The sequence below is a fragment of the Rhinolophus hipposideros genome (assembly GCF_964194185.1).
Source record: "Rhinolophus hipposideros genome assembly, chromosome: 11".
In the NCBI taxonomy this organism is placed as follows: Eukaryota; Metazoa; Chordata; class Mammalia; order Chiroptera; family Rhinolophidae; genus Rhinolophus; species Rhinolophus hipposideros.
This window is the reverse complement of record NC_138057.1, coordinates 64010357-64028595: the sequence shown is the minus strand read 5'-3', so window position 1 is coordinate 64028595 and position 18239 is coordinate 64010357. Positions and strand designations below refer to the sequence as shown.

The following is an 18239-nucleotide window of genomic DNA, read 5'->3' as shown; positions in this document are numbered from 1 at the left end:
GAGAAAAAAAGAAGTATTTATAAATTTTCTCTTATTTAGGAAGCACCTTGCTGGATAGTTTTAGTGGTTTTCTTTTGGAAATTCAGATTCCTTATGTGTTTTTTGCATCTGAAGGACTTCTTAATACTCCACAAATACTTCAGTTGCTAGAATCCAAGTAAGTTATTGATTTCATAACTTTAGCAAAGGTATATATCGTAATTGGCTAAATATATGCTATATATGTGGCACTATTTCTCTCTGATTCATGCCTGGAATTACATCACATAGGAACAGTTTTCTACACAGTTTATGTCACTCACTATACATTTCTCTCCTTCTAGTAAATCATTGTAATTATTGAATATTGTCTTTTTGGTAATGTATACCAATTTTGTGCAGAAAAAATTTTCAGTATTGTTTAAATTAATATTTTAATTGCATTTCTTTTGTTACTAGCCAGGAAGACCATTTTATGTGGGGTTTTTCTGTGAATTATATGGTCATATCTTTGGGTCATTGATAATATTGAGAAAGAGCATTCTTATTTAGAGGACTTTAAATAATGCCTGGGAAACAGGACGTTAAAGGCCTAAATGAATTTCCAAGTTTAAATTTCCAAGTTTAAACCTTTAGTTCTAAGGTCATACCGATACTGGGCACTTTTAAGTCATAGAAAACACTTTATCATAGCACACAAGTTGTCATAGGAATGTTAGACATTGGGCTGTATCTCAAGGAAGGATAACTGTGCTGTGACTTTAGTTAAAATGCAGATCTATTTTCCGTACTTTTGTTTTTATATCTTAAGGCTGTGGGGCATTCACAGAAAACTATGAACTAATAAAAGGTAGTTAAAATCTAGGCCAGTTTTAAGAAGAAAGAAAACAAAATTCTGATAAATGCAGGATGTTTTAGTGTCATAGCACAATGTTTTTGTTTCATGAATTATTATTTAAAGAGCTAGAATGAATTGGTCAACACATTTGTAATAGTATTATGTATGGTAATATTTAGCAAAATACCTCAGGCAATACATATCTCAACTAATTTGTCTTATATACTGAATAAATCATAATTTCATTCTTCAAATTTATAGAGTAAATTGATATATGAAAGAAAAAGCACAGTAGTTTAAATTTAATATGCAGGAGGACAATACAACTTTTCTTAATTCTTCTTAGCCATTCCATTATGTCACCCCAAATTATTGTATTTTTCAGGTATAATATCACATTAGTGGAGAGATGTTGCAGTGAGTCATTGAAACTCTTTGGCAGTACAGAATGTTATGTAGTGGTGACAATTGATGAATGCACTGCTGTAATTTTGCAGGTAAAACTATACAGTAAAAAACATAAATCAAATATATTAAAATATATATAACCATGAAATTTATTACTAGTTTTACTCTAGAGAGCTTAACTATGATCTAGTGATTTCTTCCAAAACTTTGCAAATGGGCAACAAGTACAAAAATTAACACTGAGGAAAATGACTATTACCTAGCTTCTTTGATACCTTAAAATTTTTAACATACTTTAAAAAGACAAACAAAATATAGAATCTTTAATATTGTATATTTACCTATTTTAAATATATTCATGGAATAATTATAGTGTTGAAAACTTTAAAAACTAAATTCTAGCCATTGTGTTTCCTGAAAAGGGGTGGTATATGAAGCTATGACTGGTAATATGGGATTTCCTCTAAGACAAGTAGGGATTGCCTATAAATAAACTGGTTTCTAAACAGAGAGAGAAATTCTCTTTAAAAGTCCATATAGTTTAGAATTAAGGTGTATAAATTCTTGACTGAGTCTCCCTGATATGTTTGCTTGATTGGAGTACAAATTACAAAGAAATTGTTTTAATAGGTTGAGAGTGGGGAGCAGAACCTAGTTTGATGGTGTAGAGTATAAATTAATGGCAAATATTATGGTAAGGTACAAGTCCAATTGATGAGCAAATGTTAACAACGTAAGAATTATATGATGGAAACACAAAGCTCTGTTAGAAGGGTTCTTAAGAGATATTGTGTCTTGAATATTTAAGTTCTTTAAAAAAAGCATTATTTGGGGGGAAATATTGTTTGGAGAAACTTTTAATTCATCGTTACATAAGTTACTGGTACAGTAAGATACTTCCTGAATTTATTCACTCTATCAAAAATTGTGTTAAAAGAAAAAGAGAATTCTAGACATTGTCTAGAAATTCCTAGAAGTCCATTGACTGCTGCTTTCTCGTCTTCCTTAAATAAGCATTCAGAGCAAATTATCCCATGTGATTTTAAATGTATTTTATATTGCCCTTAAAAGTAGACAGATCCCTGTCTACATTTGACTTTGCCCTAATAGGGGCACTCTGTAAGCTGCTTTCTTCATATCTAGGACTATGGGAGACTTATGAGTCTTTCTTGCTGAAACTGTCATTAGCTGTCTTAACATCCACTGTAGCTTTCCCCCTACTACTTCCAATGTGGTTTCAATTTTTTCATAAAATGGAAGCCCATACCCATGCTTCTTCTCAAGTTATCATTTATATATCATAGATTCTTGAAGTACGGTAGCAATAATTCCATTAACAACTGTTCCACTTAGTGAATCTTTTTATTTTATGTATTTTCTGGTAGGACCTAGAAGAGTTGAATTGTGAGAAGGCATCAGACAATATCATTATGAGACTAATGGCATTATCATTCCAGTACAGCTATTGTTGGTTAATTTTGTATACCAAAAAACCACTAAACTCAGAGTAAGTAAATATTTCTTCATCCAAAGTCACGCTCCTATTTTTTAGTTACTCAGTCCTCTTCTGTGAATACAAGTAGCTATGCAAATTTTTCCCTGTTCATCTAGTTTGCTTTAAGTCAGGGATCCTCAAGGTGGAGGCATGGCCACAGGAAAACAAATTGGAACTTTGGAGATGATACATTTCCCCGGACTTTCTGTGCAAATCATCCTCCCTTCTCTGCCTCACTAAGAATTGCTGCTTTAAGTGTTTCACTTCTTTTTACTTTAAAATTCTGGACTTCTCGGTTAAAAGATGTGTCATTCTTAAATCCCTTCTCTCTAAAATCTTTTTAAATACACCAACTAAGTAGCATCTAGCTATACTTTCTTTGATGTGTGTTACTGAAGAATTACCAAAAAATTCATGCCAAGACAATGGCCTGTAAGGGGATAGGTTAAATTTCTCCCCTTCCTTACCCCAATCCCCTCTCAGCATTCCCTAGATTTAACAATATTAGTAAATAGAGATGGAAACATTTTTCCAAAAGAGTGCTAAGTATACAAAAAAAACTCTTCAGTCTGTCACTAGTATTGTCTTGGTCAGGTTATTCTAATAACATTAGAAATGTGAAAAACAAAATGAATTTTAATAAGTATAACCAGATGTCAAATGAGTCTAAGTATAGTAACATAATTCTTTTTTAGGTATCATCTTACAGAAAAGACACTTCATCACCTAGCACTGATTTATGCAGCTTTGGTTTCATTTGGGCTAAAATCGGAAGAACTGGATGTAAAGGTATTCTTTTCATATATGTTTGTTCATAAGTATTTTTCATAAATCAAAGTTATACTCAAACTCATGTGTGCCAAGTGAGAAAAAAACACTAAATGGGTAAATTAAAACTGCTTAAAAGCCAAGTAAAGAACCGTTTTCAAATTAATGAATATTCTTTCCACCTAAACCTCTGTTCTAAAAGTCTTTAGCTTAATGGATTCAAAATCATATTTTATCTCTTAATTATTACTTAGATTTTTTTGAAACATGGCAGGATACTAATAAAAATAAATTCCCTTGATAAAAAATGCTCACTTATGAAAGATATACTAAGTTTTTATCTGCTATAAAATGAAAATCTTATGACATATAAATGGAGCAATATTTTTGTAATCTCTAATTAGTTACCTTTCTTAGCTCTTTCTTTCAATGCCCTTGCTCTGAAATTTAGACATTCCTCCATTTGGGGGCTCAGTACTCTTCTGTTTTCACTTTGTATTCTTCCTTGATAAAGTCAGCCATTCCCACAAATTTAACTTCCATTTCTGAATATAATCCTTAAAATGTTCCTGATTTTCCTTTGGGTTTGCACCTATTTTCTAGCTTTCTACTGGAAATCTCCACATGAATATCCACAGACTCTGCATATCTAAAACACAACTTCTCATCCTCCCCTAAACTTAGTTTATGGCATTACTTTTCTGATCTAATCAGTAGCTAAATTTTCTTTTTAACTCTGCAGTATCTCTAAAATATGTCTCTTCTTTCTGTCCTACTGCTTTTTCCCTAAATTTAGGCCTTCATCACCTCTCACTTGGAGTTTTAACCCTTTCACTGCATTAATTGATTTCAAGGTTTTTTCAAAATGTGTCAAAAATCCACAAAAAATAAAAAGTTGGTATTCTGACTATTTTATGCATTTAATAATAACATTTTGAGCTGCTTTGTACATACTAAAAGACATTATTTTTAGTTTTAAGTCTTTGTTATGTGGTAAATAAATTTACCATTATATTGAATTTTAGCAAAAAAATACTCAAAACATACTAAGTAGCATCAATTAGACTTAAGTATAGATAAATTAGAATCTAATGGCTTTGATGACACTAAAAATTTATTATAAAATGTTACACAGTATGGCATACAAAGCATCTTTGTTGTTGATAGTGCAAGCCATAGGAAAACATATCCAAACGTCGCAGCAAAAGTGTAGCTTCCTATCTAATCTCATTTCTATTCTTTTTTCAGTGCAGTATATATTATATATTGATACCAATTACATTTCTGAAATACAGCTATGAATATTCACTCCCTAGATTGTAAGCTTCTGAAGGAATAGAAACATATTTGTTCATTTTTATATTTCTGGCACCCAGCACAGAGCAAGTAGGCACAGGGCAAGTCCCAAGAAGATACTAGGTTCTTGATAAATATTTGTTGTTGAGTTGAATTTTCTGGCTCAAAAGACCTTCCACAGCTTCCTACTTCATTTAAAACAGATTTCAAACTCAGCTGAATTCAAACTCCTCCACAGTTTGGCCCCTAATGATCCTTCCTTTAATATGGGTCTACTCACCGTCTTCTGAATGTGCCCACACACTCACCTCGCAGCCATTGCACAGATGTGTCATTCCTGTCTTTCCCCGGAACACTATTCTACCTCCTTTGACTGCCAGCCTTCAGAATTCTGTCTTTTTCTGCCCAATTCAGACATCACCTAGTTTAAGAAATGTCCCCCAATTTTACCCTGGTGGGATAAATCGCTCCTCCCATTTTCCCAATAACTTTGTACCTTTATGTGTAGTATGAGCTATTTATTCATACATCTTCTACCCATCCTCTGAAGGGTAAGAACTAGGCCATTTGTCTTTGTAAAACCTATAGCCATCTAGCACAGTGCTGTGTACACAGCAATAATGTTCAACAGACATCTACTAAACAGAATTAAACCAAAGCACAACCTATTAAGAAAAGCAACAGATGATCTATTTGAAATTGAATCTAGATAGTTTTGATCCTGTGATCTATATTAAATGTAGAAATAGAATTCTTAGAAAAGTTATCTAAAGAATGGCAAATGTAAATTTGTCTCATTTATCCATTCAAGTGAAGTTTCACACTTAATTGGCCTCTTTTCTTCCCAGCTCATGGTAAGCAGTTTTATGCAAAATATGCTTTAGAGAATACACTGAGTACATGACACCAATGAGTGATATTGTATTCAGGCACAGTGACCCATCTCATAGAGGACATATTCCAAGGAAGCCATTTCAGGATGAAATAGGCGGTACTGCCCAGTCACAATCCATTCCAAACAAAAGTATGCTCCCACCTGGATCAAACTAGTCCAAAAGCATTTCAAGCTTTATATAATAGTCTTAAAAATTGGTCAATTTTTCCATGGAATTTGAGAAACATCTATAATCAATTTACCTTACTCTATCAATATGTCACCAATACTCAAGCCTCTAATTCTTGTGACTGATGACATTACATTAAAGGGGGTTCGCTAGATGCATGTTAATTTAGAATATATTGTTGTTTTACTTTACTTAACTTAGGCTTTCGGTCTTTAGAACACATCAGTATGGATTTTTTATTTTATTTTATTTTCAGGCATCTGAAGAGCCTAGCCATAAAGGAAGTATTAAGTACATTTTCTTAAACTAAAAGAAAATACTGCTAGTAGTGTTATGCTATATTTTATTCTATTTTTTTTTGAATTTTTTTTATTCATTTCAGGTGTATTTTATTCTAATTTCAAAAAATGTTCTATAAATTTCTTAGGAAATCTGTTTGCAAAAAAAATGCATAAATACAACACACATATGCAAAATTTTGAAAACAATGTCAGGGGATTCTTGAATCTGCCAAAGTCTAGACATGAACTCTGCTCTAATAAATTAAAATAATATTTATTAACACCATCATAAAATTATGCCTTTTAAAATAAATTTTATATTCAAATAAAAGTGTCAAATGTTCTCAAAATATCCAAAACTTAGCAATAAAATAAATTTGGATCCAAACAGTGTATTTCTGTGCACTCTATACATATAGTATAATTTAAAGGAAATCATTCTTTAGAATGCTTATACTCCCCAGGTATGTACTAATAGTTTTATATTTGAAATTTTTGTGAAAGGAAAAACTGTCATAACTGTTTTGTGAGGTTTGTACAGTCCTTGTTTTTAAATTTCTACTACAGGACAGGATATTTATACTTCTAAGATATGATGGTTTAGGTAGTATATCTCTGTCCACATTAAACTGCTAACCCATGAACTATCTTTCCTTCAACCAACTCTAAAAGAAGATAAAGATAGAAATGGAAGAGGAAAAGAAAGGCTTCAGAAGAGAGAAAACATGGAGAGAAACACAAGTGACAGACAGGAAATAGGGGAAATTAAGAAATTCTGTTTTATGCGACAACATGGACGGATGGACCTGGACGCTATTATGCTAAGTGAAATAAGTCAGACAAAAAAAGGCAAATACCATATGATCTCACTTATATATGGAGTCTAAAGAACAAAATAAATAAACAAACAAAACAGAAACAGACTTATAGATACAGAGAACAAACTATGGTTGCCAGAGGGGAGGGGATTGGGGAACTGAGTAAAAAAGAGGAAGGAATTAAGAAGTACAAATAAGTAGTTACAAAATAGTCACGGGGATGTAAAGTACAGCATAGGGAATATAGTCAATAATATGGTAATAACTATGTGTAGTGCCAGATGGGTACTAGACTAATCAAGGGATCACTTTGTAAATTATATAAATGTCTAACCACTATGATGTACACCTACAAATAATATAAAATAATATTGACTGTCAACTGTAATTGTAAAATTTTTAAAAGGAAAACAATTCTTTTTTAGAGTTTAGTTTAATACACACACACACACACACACACACATTTTTGGCATGGGTGTATCTTAGTATCAAATAAGGTAAGATTGAATGAGCAATTCCAAAAATGTTGGGGATGGCTACTCTAAATCAAAACCTTATTTTTTCTTTTTGACTTTAAATTCATCTGTAAATATCCTTTATTTTTAACTTTGTGTCTGAAAAAATCTTACACTGTATTTTTAAAGTTCTTGTTTTACTTGAGCACTATTAGATTTAACCTAGAAAAAGCAAAATATTAAATATTACTAGTGATAACTAAATTGCTTTTTTTCTAATATAGGTGAAATATAACACCAAATATATTAAAAGATTTTATTAATAAATGTCAAATGGTAGTGAAGAAAAACAATTTAGTTCCCAAAATTGGAAACTACAAGGATATCATACTTAAAGAAGAAAATTGCTTATCTTCACAAGTAAAATGTCCCGGGTTTCACATAAACAAATTAATAAACTATATCTAAAATGGTGCTCAAAGATGAGTGCTGTTTTTTATTTTTCTTCTAATTATAAATAGTTTTTGAACAATATGTTTTGCTTCCAAATGTTTTCTATAGTCTAACATTAAATATATATATGTTTTAGCTTATAATTGCCCCAGGAGTAGAAGAGACTGCACTGATAATTCGACAAATTGCTGACCACAATTTAATGACCTCGAAGAGAGATCCTCATGAATGGTTGGATAAATCCTGGCTTGAAGTTTCACCATCTAAGGTTTATTTCCTAAATAAATAAATTGGGCATTTGCAAAGCAAATATAAATACGTGTATTTGAATTCTCTTTCTGGTAGCATATTTTTGTCCTCTTATGCTTGCATGAACATATATAACAATAACCATAATGCACAACATTTATTTAGATCATTTTCTAGAATCATTTTTATTTTTCAGTTTCACAGAATTATTTTAATGGGATCTTTTATAATGAACTTTCAAATCTAAGTTATTACAAGTTAATCTAATGACTTTGATGCTTAATATTTTTAAAAACAATTGTTTTTCTCATTCCTAAATATAAACATTTCAGAATAATAAATTTATTAAGAGAATAGCAAAATTTTATCATTCCATGATTTGTCAGTAATTCAAGTATATAATTGAAACTCAAAGTAGAGTTGTATAATACTTTTAAGATTAAACAGTCAATTTTTAGAAATTTCTTTTATTTGAGTATAAATATTTCCAATTCTCATACCAACCCAGTGTTTCTGTTATTTTCTGTTATTTTTAAAATACTTTCAAATCATGAAGCTATAAAAAAAGAATTACAAGGCTCTTCATGTACGAACATGGAATAATTCCCAAGATGGATTGTTAAGTGAAAACTAAAAATTGCAGTACAGAGTATGCAGTATACTACCATTTGTGTAACACAAGGAGAAATTAATATTTATATGTGTTTTTTTGTAAATTAATAAAATATCTCTGGAATACTTCATACCAAGAAATGATAACATTAGTTATCTCTGGAGAGGAGAACTAGGCTAATGGGGTGGGAATGAGACTTTTTACCTTTTAATACTTTTAATACTTTTAGAATTTTAAACCATGTGACTCTTTCACCTATTCAAAACTTAAAATTATAAAACAAATAAAATAAAATATTCATATGTATTAAATCACAGAACTTCTACATGCCTAACCAGAACATAGTACTAACAGCAAATATGGGTATAATTAACTATGACGTGTGTATGCGTGTTCAATTTCCTTCTTACCATATCCAATCTGCTCACATGTCTATCATTTGATAAAAATCAAAGACGGTGTAAAAAAAACAGTGTAACCCATGAAAAAAGAGAATATGGCAATAGTAGAGATGGTTGTTATACGCATATTTCTAGACTTTTATAAGATCTCTATGAAAACGCACCTTTTTAGATTGTCAAGGTCAATTCCTGTCAACAGAAATTCTTCCTATACTCTTTAAACAAAGCTTTCCTGAAATTATAACATCTCTTAAATATCACAAACATAGTTCATCTTAATCAAACAGTGATAATAAATTGTCTACAAAGGGAGGGCTAAAGAAATCTTGAGATCCTAAACTAAGTCCTCTAAAAGCTTTCTCTTTAGAAAATCTACCATTAGATAAAACAATTGTCATTTGAAGAAGATGAACTGTGACAAATTTTTTTGGATGAGTGATAAGACTAAATAAACTTGAAGATCCTTCCCAGTGAGAGTGTACGAATCTTTACTGCCAAAGAACTTTCCCTCCTGGCCATACTTTTTTTCCAGACATCTCAATTTAAGTGTAGGTGCAATGACAAAATTTTAATCTAATAGAAAGAGTAGAATAAAATGCGTCACTTTCAAGACATTGGTTGATTATTCCTTAAACTCTTTTCTAGGAAGAAACTTACTTACTTGATTTTCCATGTATTAATCCATTGGTGGCTCAGCTCATGTTAAATAAAGGACCTTCGCTGCAGTGGATATTATTAGCAACTCTTTGTCAACTTCAGGAACTCCTACCTGCAGTTCCAGAAAAAGTGTTAAAGGTTAGTTATTTGAGATCTATATTATTATATGAGTTTATTTCCTTTCCTCTTGAATATTTATTTTCACCATAAAGATTTTCAAAATGAAGGTATCCAACTATACTTGCTTGGGACTTCGCATAGTAAAGAAATAATTTCCTTGATCTAAATTTTATATAGAATTCTCATAGGCTGTCAATCACATTATATATTTTAAAACTATCTCGCATAGATAATTCAGTACAGTCAGTTTATTAGACTTTAAATTGTTTTGAATGTTGGTGTGCCTACAAATATTCAATTATACACTGTATCCATATGGGTTTAAATTAACTCTTCTAAAAATCCCGATGCCCTTCATTATAGTAGTAAAGTGAATTTGAGCCTTATTGGTAACATTTTTTAATTTTTAATCAAGGAAATGGTATTCATGTATAACTTGTGTAACTGAAAAAAATCTATTATAAGTGACTAGAAAATAGATGCAAATTACAATGTTTTTCTTTTAACAGGGCCTAATTATGTAATGTTTTTATTACATGGGTTAACAGAATACCGATGAATGAATTGTTTATTTATATTTTGCCTCCTTTCCATATAGATAAGCATTATTATTTATATTTACTAGACTGAAGTTCATATTGCATTTGTATATTAATTAATTTTTAAAAATTTTTAGCATTTTTGTGGCACCACTTCTTTATTCAAGATTAGTTCTCCTTCCACAACAAAATCACCTCAAATTTCATCACCTCAGAAAAACAGGAATCAGAACTTTACTTCTCAGAGTACAGCTTCTGGCTCTTTGGAGTCTGTCATTCAAGAATATAATGAATATTACCAATATTCAGACTTAGGAGAGACAGTGCAGGGAGACACAAGCACCACTTCGAATTATAACTCTTCCCTCATGGAACTAAGAGAAATGCCATGTGTTTTACCACCGGGGACTTCTTACAGTCAGACCAGCTACTGGAAAGACTCCTGTTGTAATGCTAACATCGTGCAGAATAATCCTTTTCTGATTAACATAGAATCAAGGAACTCAGCTGATAACTCCTTTCTACACCAGAATGATTCATGGTCAGATGTCTTTTCGTTGGGCCTAACACAAACGAAATGTGAAACCAGAATATCACCAGTTGACACTCAGAAGAGAGTTCCTCCTAATTTTGTAAATTATCAGAAAAAGGGAACACATGAAGCAAAAAGACCTACCAATGAAGAAGTATCTGCCCCTATCTTTTCATTAGAAGGCTCTCAATCTCCTCTTTATTGGAACTTGAAGAAAAATGTATGGAAACAACAGAATCACTCCTTCAACTTACAATATGGTGCAGAACAGACTACATGTGACAAATGGTACTCTCAGACAGATAATTTATGCACTAATCAGCAAAAATATCTATCAAATGAGTTAGAAGGCTTCATATATGCAAGTTCAAATGCTGGAACTAAAGAGACTGTCTGGAAAGAATTACCATCTGTCCCCAGTTTGGATTTATTTTGTGCTTCTGATTTTAATGTAAATCAAAAAGAATTCAACAGTCCTTATTTCTACCAAAGAGCTGGAAAATATTTAGGACCAAAAAGGGACTCTGAATCTTCATCTAACTCAGAAGACAAGAAATCATTAACAGGTAACACTAGTCAATAATAGATAAACTACTCTCAAATGTAACTTAAAAAGATGTAACCACTTCCAAATTAAAAAACTTTTTTGTTTTAATTACTACACTTAAAGAATCTTCAATAACTTTTGGGTCAAAGAGAAAACTAAATTCTAATTATAGATTTCCAGGAAAATAAATGCAAAGAAAATATATCAAATTCTTACAGCTTTAGATGAACTAAGCATACAACTCAAGAAGTTAAAAATAAAAACACAGAACAAATCTAAACAGGCAGAAAGATAAAATTAACAAAGATTAAACAGAGAAATCAGTGTATTAGAAAATTAACTTATTTGTCAGGCAAGGACATTTAATGGGCTAAAATGTATTAAGGTGTCATTCTAGACCACTGACGTGGATTACTTTATTCTGACAATCATATTAAGCAGATATTACTATTAGCTCTATAGTACAATTGATGTTTCTGAACATTTAACCATATTTTTTTAAAGGACAATTTTATTTTCTCATTTTTGATAATTATATCTTTCCTTTCTCTGTCATTTCTTATGGCACTGGCCTGAGAACCTAGAACACAATATTGTTCTAATGGTCATACAAAAGTGGCTTTGCCATGACAGGGGGGAAAAAAGAAAGATAAGGGAGAAGCTTAAGCTTCAAAACTCTGTTTTCCACAGGCCCTTTTGTGAGGCCTGAGAGGGACCCAGAAAAATCTTGTATTCTTTGTTTTATTAAAAAAGGACCTCTCAAATGGTATAAGCCCCAGGACTTACACAATTTGGATTTGGTCCTATTTAATAGTCACAATTTGTTTTCTTCCTGATTTTAATGGGAAGTACTCTACCCCTAGTTTTGTAAGTTTTGTTAGGAATAGAATAGCTGCTGAATTTTATCCAAACTCTTTTTGGCACCTATAGGGGAAAATCAAACATATTTTCTTCATTGCCTACTAATGTCAAGAATTATATTTAAAAATTTACTAATATTAACCCATTTTTGCCATTTCTGTGGTAAACCTAATTGGCTTTTAAGGAGTGATTCTTTTAATATGCTGTTAAACATGGTTAATAATATTTATGATTTTCACATCTACATTTATAATAAAGTTGATTTATTGTATTATTTATGCTCTGTCACATTTTGACATGAAGGTTCATAATCAATATTCCAGCTTCATAAGTGAACTGGAAAAATTCCACAGTTTTCCCACTCTGGAACAAATTAAGCATGCTAGTTATTGGATATTCTTGAATATAGGGCCCCCAAGGTGGAAGATAATCTTCCCATTTTCTCAATGAGAAAATTTCAGAAAATATTTTTAAATAAATTTTAGTATTTAAGCTTTTCGGGATATAGCTAGAATAGTCAAATATATACCCACATTGTATTTCATCAATTTAGTTATAAATAAATATTTTAAATCATGTATAATGTTGGTTAGAAATATTGAAAAATATATTTTTTAAATTTATAGAAAAAATTTTCCACTTTCCAATTATTTCCATAAAATATTTTCATTCACACAGTTCACATAAATCTTTTTTTTAATTAAAAATTATTTCGATGACAATTGTTAGTAAAGTTACATAGATTTCAGGTGTACAATTCTGTATTACATCATCTATAAACCCCATTGTGTGTTCACCACCCAGAGTCATTTCTCCTTCCATCACCATATATTTGTAAATCTTTAATGTTAGTATCTTCATTATGATTATGGCAACTTTTGATTTTACTGCGGTTTTCTGTAGAACATCGTTACCTCCAAATATGTTGTTTACAATATAACATGCTTTAAATTCATGTTGATGCAGCCCTAGAACATTAATCCAAAGCATTGGCGTACCTCAAGATAATTTTCACTTGTCCTGTAGGTGTATATTTGTGATCTCTATAAAATTATCTACTACATTGCTTTTTAAATTTGCTTATAATGGCATCTATTTCCTGCAATAATGAGATTATATCCCCAGGAATACTAAAATTTTAGCCTCCCTCTTTCACTGATTTAATCACTTGAGTATTCAAATCTAGGATATTTCAGGCTGAGGTATATCATATATAATACAGTCATGTAAGGAGAGGTCATACATGATTACCACATACCATATAACAGACCTCAGGATCAATTCTGTAGCAGAGTACAGAAACAGGTTAAGGAACAGGCTTAATGAGGGAAAACTTAAAGGTAAAGTCTTAAATACAGGGAGATTTAATTATTTGCACAGGGCATGAGCAAATATCTGCAGATAACACTAAGTAATATTGGGCCATTGGGTACAGGTGTGTATATGCTAAAAATGCAATTTTTAATAATTATTTTATCCCAATTTGGAAATTTTGAAACTTTGTAGATAGATGATGAAAAGATAGGATTCACTTGAATAACTGGGGGGAAAAATAGCTCAGATTACTATTATCAGTAATAAATGGTTTTCCTTTTTCTCCTTTTAACAGATTTCATGTGCGCACAACTACCACAATGCAAAAAACGACGTCTAGTGTATGAAAAAATCCCTGGTAGAGTTGATGGACAAACTCGTCTGAGGTTTTTTTGAAAGAGAACGAATAGTGCTACATGCTACATTCCATTGTTTTTGATGATTACCCAGTAACAAAATGATTTAGATTTGGTTGTACATTAAAGAATGCAATTGTTCTGAGATGTTCTTAGTTTTCTATCATAATTTTTATAATACATATTCTGTCCTATAGTTTGCATCTTTGTAAGTAAAATATTCTAATTAGCATAATTGTCATAAGATTTAAATATCTCCAGATTCACCTAAACATTGCAAGCCTTTTAAAAAATACATAAAACCTTATTGTATATATATAAAAGGGCTATTTAGCTGTCTTCTGAAGGGCCCGCTGCCTCCCACCTTTCCCCCAGCAAGACTTTTAAATGAGTTTCCATCCTAATCTGACCCTTTGAGTCAAGAAGTAAAAATCACGACAGTCAACCCTCCACCACCAAAAAAGTTAAAACCTAGGGCAAAATTTAAGTTAGAAAACTTCCAATTTTTAGTATCTTCATAAACAAAATTTTAAAACAAATTACTAAGTGAAAACATTTGCAACCCTCTAGGGACAGAGCCCCAGAGAGCAGTTTCCAGGCTCTCGGCCTCACGTGGAGGGGTGCTGGCTCGGGTAGTAGATGGCCGTCAGCTGTGGCTGGTTGGCCGTCACCTGTAACCATTGAGCCATTGGCCACTAATACAACTGCCGTGGCTACACTAGCAGAAAATGGGGGCTAGGAAGAAGATGGTGGCTGAGCTAGCAAGAGCAGATTGCAGAGAGGTGGATGCCGCCAGCGAGAATATAGTGGTATGACTCCCCCATCTATGGCTCTGTGGGTGTTTTTGGCTTCACCATATCCTGCGTTCTTATGTGGGGAGCAAGACCAGAGACCCTGTGTGACTCCCTGCATGAAAAACCCACATAAAAGAAAAAAGGTTTACATTTCTAATATATAAAGAATTCCCTACAAATTGATAGAAAAAAGACGACCTAATAGAATGTGCAAAATACACGAATAGATGTGTATTTCACGGAAGAAACAAAAATAGCCAATAAACATTTGAAACAATATACAACTTCATTAATTAGGCAAAGGCAAATAAAAACAATAGGTTACTGTTTTTTCACCTATCAGATCAGTAACATTTTTGAAAATTCAAAATGCCCAAAGGACATTCAGACATTACCTTACTTGACCTCTCAACGTTTGATCCTGTTAATCACGGCTTTCTTTTTGAAACAGGCTTGACTTGACTTTGAACCACCTCTCCTACTTTCTTTCCTCTAATACACTTTTACCTATAGGATGTTTGTTTTTGCTTGGCTATGTAGGGGGTGCAGACTTTAAAGAGAAACTTTATGGAAATCTAATTGGAATTTCTGTTCTACTTTCTTAAAGTTTGGGCAGGACTGCTCCGCAGGTAAGGCTAAGGCTGCTCAGCCTACAGATCTCCTTTATCCCATCTTTGATCAGCTTCCGGAGGAGGGGAGTTTCTTCACAGGCCACGGATTAGGGCAAGTCCTTAGCTATCAACACCTGCCTCCTGCTTCCTCAGCAAGCGGAGTGAAAGCATCTTAGGGCTCCTGCTGATAAAGTGAGCTCAGTTCCAGCAGAACATGCCCAGGGAGCAACGGTCACAACAGGTTGGGGTCCGTAGAAGAAGGCTGAAGGGTCTGGATCGGCCCTTCTTAGGGGACCAAAGTGTCAGTTCAGCCTCCAAGTCCTCTCCCAAAACCCCACCACATGGAATTGTTGGGAACAGCCGCAAGTCTCCAGATTGGCTTTTGCAATGGAAACATCGATCTTTTTTTCTTTGCTAGTGTGTCCCTGTGAGATTTTTGATGTTCTAAGGGGAGTTACTTGCACTTAGATTCATTGCTGATGATAGCGATGCTCACCTTTGAGACGCCTCACCCCAAGTTCCTAGGCCCCATTCAAACTTGTGGGCCTCACCACAATATCAGCTCTCTTCCAATGGTGGATGTACGTAAGTTACTCCCTCCCTTTCTGAGACTCAGCGTACAACTGGGGCCAACGAGGGTGTCCCACCCCTAACCTCCTCATACTTAATAGGATCCTGGATATTCTCCCCAATCAGGAGCCCCATCCTAAAACAAGGGATCCAACAAATGGAGTACCCTGGATTGAGGGTTGTGGAGAGTAAAGTAGCAATCCAAAACGAGGGCTGAAAAAAATACATATTTTTCTCTTTTGCTTTTATTTGGTTATGATTTTTTACCATACAACAGTTAATACTTAATTTAGTTATTTAAGTTCCTTAGTTATTTAATTATTTAATTTGATATACCATGTTTCCCCGAAAAAAAGACTGGGTCTTATATTAAGTTTTGCTCCAAAAGACGCATTAGGGCTTATGTTCAGGGGATGTCATCCTGAAAAATCATGCTAGGGCTTATTTTCCGGTTAGGTCTTACTTTCGGGGAAACACAGTAGTCAAGTATACACATCTTTTTTTTTTGATTTCTGGGTTTTCTGTCTTGCTTAGGAAGACCTCTTTTACCCTAAAGTTGTTCAATTATTCTAATTTTTCTTCTAATGCTTTCTGTATTACCTTTCTTTAACCCATGTGGATTTTTTTACATAATATAATATAGGCTCAATTTTGTTTTCTTCCTAATAGATTGCCGATAATGCCAGCACTATTTATTAAGTAAACTATACTTTCCCAATGAATAGGAAAAAAGTCAAGTCTATTTCTGAACTATTATGATCCAATCATCTATTTGTCTATTCCTGTACCACAATATTGTTTATTTTGGGTTTCCTATTTTTGTGTTATTTTTAAATCATAGTTTTGATTCAGCAGCTTTAAAGTAAGTTTTAATAACTAAAGAGGCAAGTTTCACCCTCCTTTGTTTTACACACACACACACACACACACACACATGCACACACAGTTTTAAAAACTATTCTTGAACACTTGATTTTTTTCCATATGAACTTTTAGATATTTTAATCAATTTTCCTCAAAAAACTAAGATGGGGGGCAGCCCATTAGCTCAGTTGGTTAGAGCGTGGTGCTCTTAACACGGTTGCCGGTTCGATCCCCACTGGGTCACTGTGAGCTGCACCCTCCACAACTAGATTGAAACAACTACTTGACTTGGAGCTGATAGGTCCTGGAAAAACACACTTAAAATAAATAAAAGTTTTAAAAAAATAGTAAGTTAGGAATTCCACTAAATTTATATAAAATTTAGATTTGGTAAGACTGCATTTTAATGAAACTGTGTTCATATCCTGTAATTTATATAGACCACTTCTATAAACATCAATAAAACCTTTTATGACTTACACTATTGTTAAATTTATTCCCAAGTATTTTTTTATCATTTTGTCATTATTTACATTTCCAACCAGCTTTTGCCAGTATAGAAAGTGCTTACTTTTCTATGTATACTTTGTATTTAGCCAGTCTCCCAAATTCTATTACAAATTCAAGTATTTCTTTTACTGGACTCTCTTGAGTTTTCAAGGTATAAAATTATATTATCCATAAATACAGATATTTCTCCTAAAATGTTTACATATTTCATTTTTTTCATCTTACTGGGTTAGCTAAGAATTCCAAAGCAAATGCAGAATAGTGGTGATAAGGGAATTCTTGTTTTGTTCCTAATATGCTGAATGGTTCTACTTTTCACCATGTTGTATAAAACTTGCTGTTGGTTTTGACAAACTGTCTTTACCATCTTTAATTTCTTTCTATTCCTATTTCACTAATCCATTTAGCTTTTATTCAGAATCTCTATTGAATTTTATCAAACGACTTGCTGGCATAGATTCTCTTCTTTAAACCATTCATGTAATGCATTACATTGATAGATTTCCTTATATTGAATTACTTGTAGCTTTGTCAGGTTGTATCATCTCGTGATATACGACTGAATTTGATTTGCTTATATTTAGGACATTTATATCTGTATTCATAATGAGATGTCTAGTTTTCTTGTAATACCTTATCAAGAGTTTTGGAAAAGGGAAAGTAGAATAGAGTTGTTTTTGTAGTTTTTTGGCATACAAAAAGCCAAAATACACAATTAATGTGTACAACTTGAGTTTGTAGATAAGGATACAACTATGAAACCACCATCACAGTCTATGCCATGAACCTATCCATCACCTCCAAAAGTTTCCTCTTGCCCTCTTTGTGTGTGTGTGTGTGTGTGTG

At 32.5% G+C, this 18239-nt stretch overlaps 1 protein-coding gene across 1 annotated transcript in view; it reads left to right on the top strand.

The window, feature by feature from the left end:
- Positions 1-14084, top strand: part of SHOC1 (shortage in chiasmata 1) — a gene marked incomplete at both ends in the record, with an annotated part of 59229 nt that extends 45145 nt beyond the window's left edge. Inside the window, 8 exons of the mRNA XM_081065393.1 lie at positions 40-157; positions 1203-1314; positions 2611-2732; positions 3416-3509; positions 7992-8123; positions 9764-9913; positions 10572-11532; positions 13984-14084. Coding sequence (XP_080921519.1) covers positions 40-157; positions 1203-1314; positions 2611-2732; positions 3416-3509; positions 7992-8123; positions 9764-9913; positions 10572-11532; positions 13984-14084 — 1790 coding nt within the window. The remainder of the gene's footprint in view (positions 1-39; positions 158-1202; positions 1315-2610; positions 2733-3415; positions 3510-7991; positions 8124-9763; positions 9914-10571; positions 11533-13983) is intronic.
- Positions 14085-18239: the final 4155 nt, after the last annotated feature.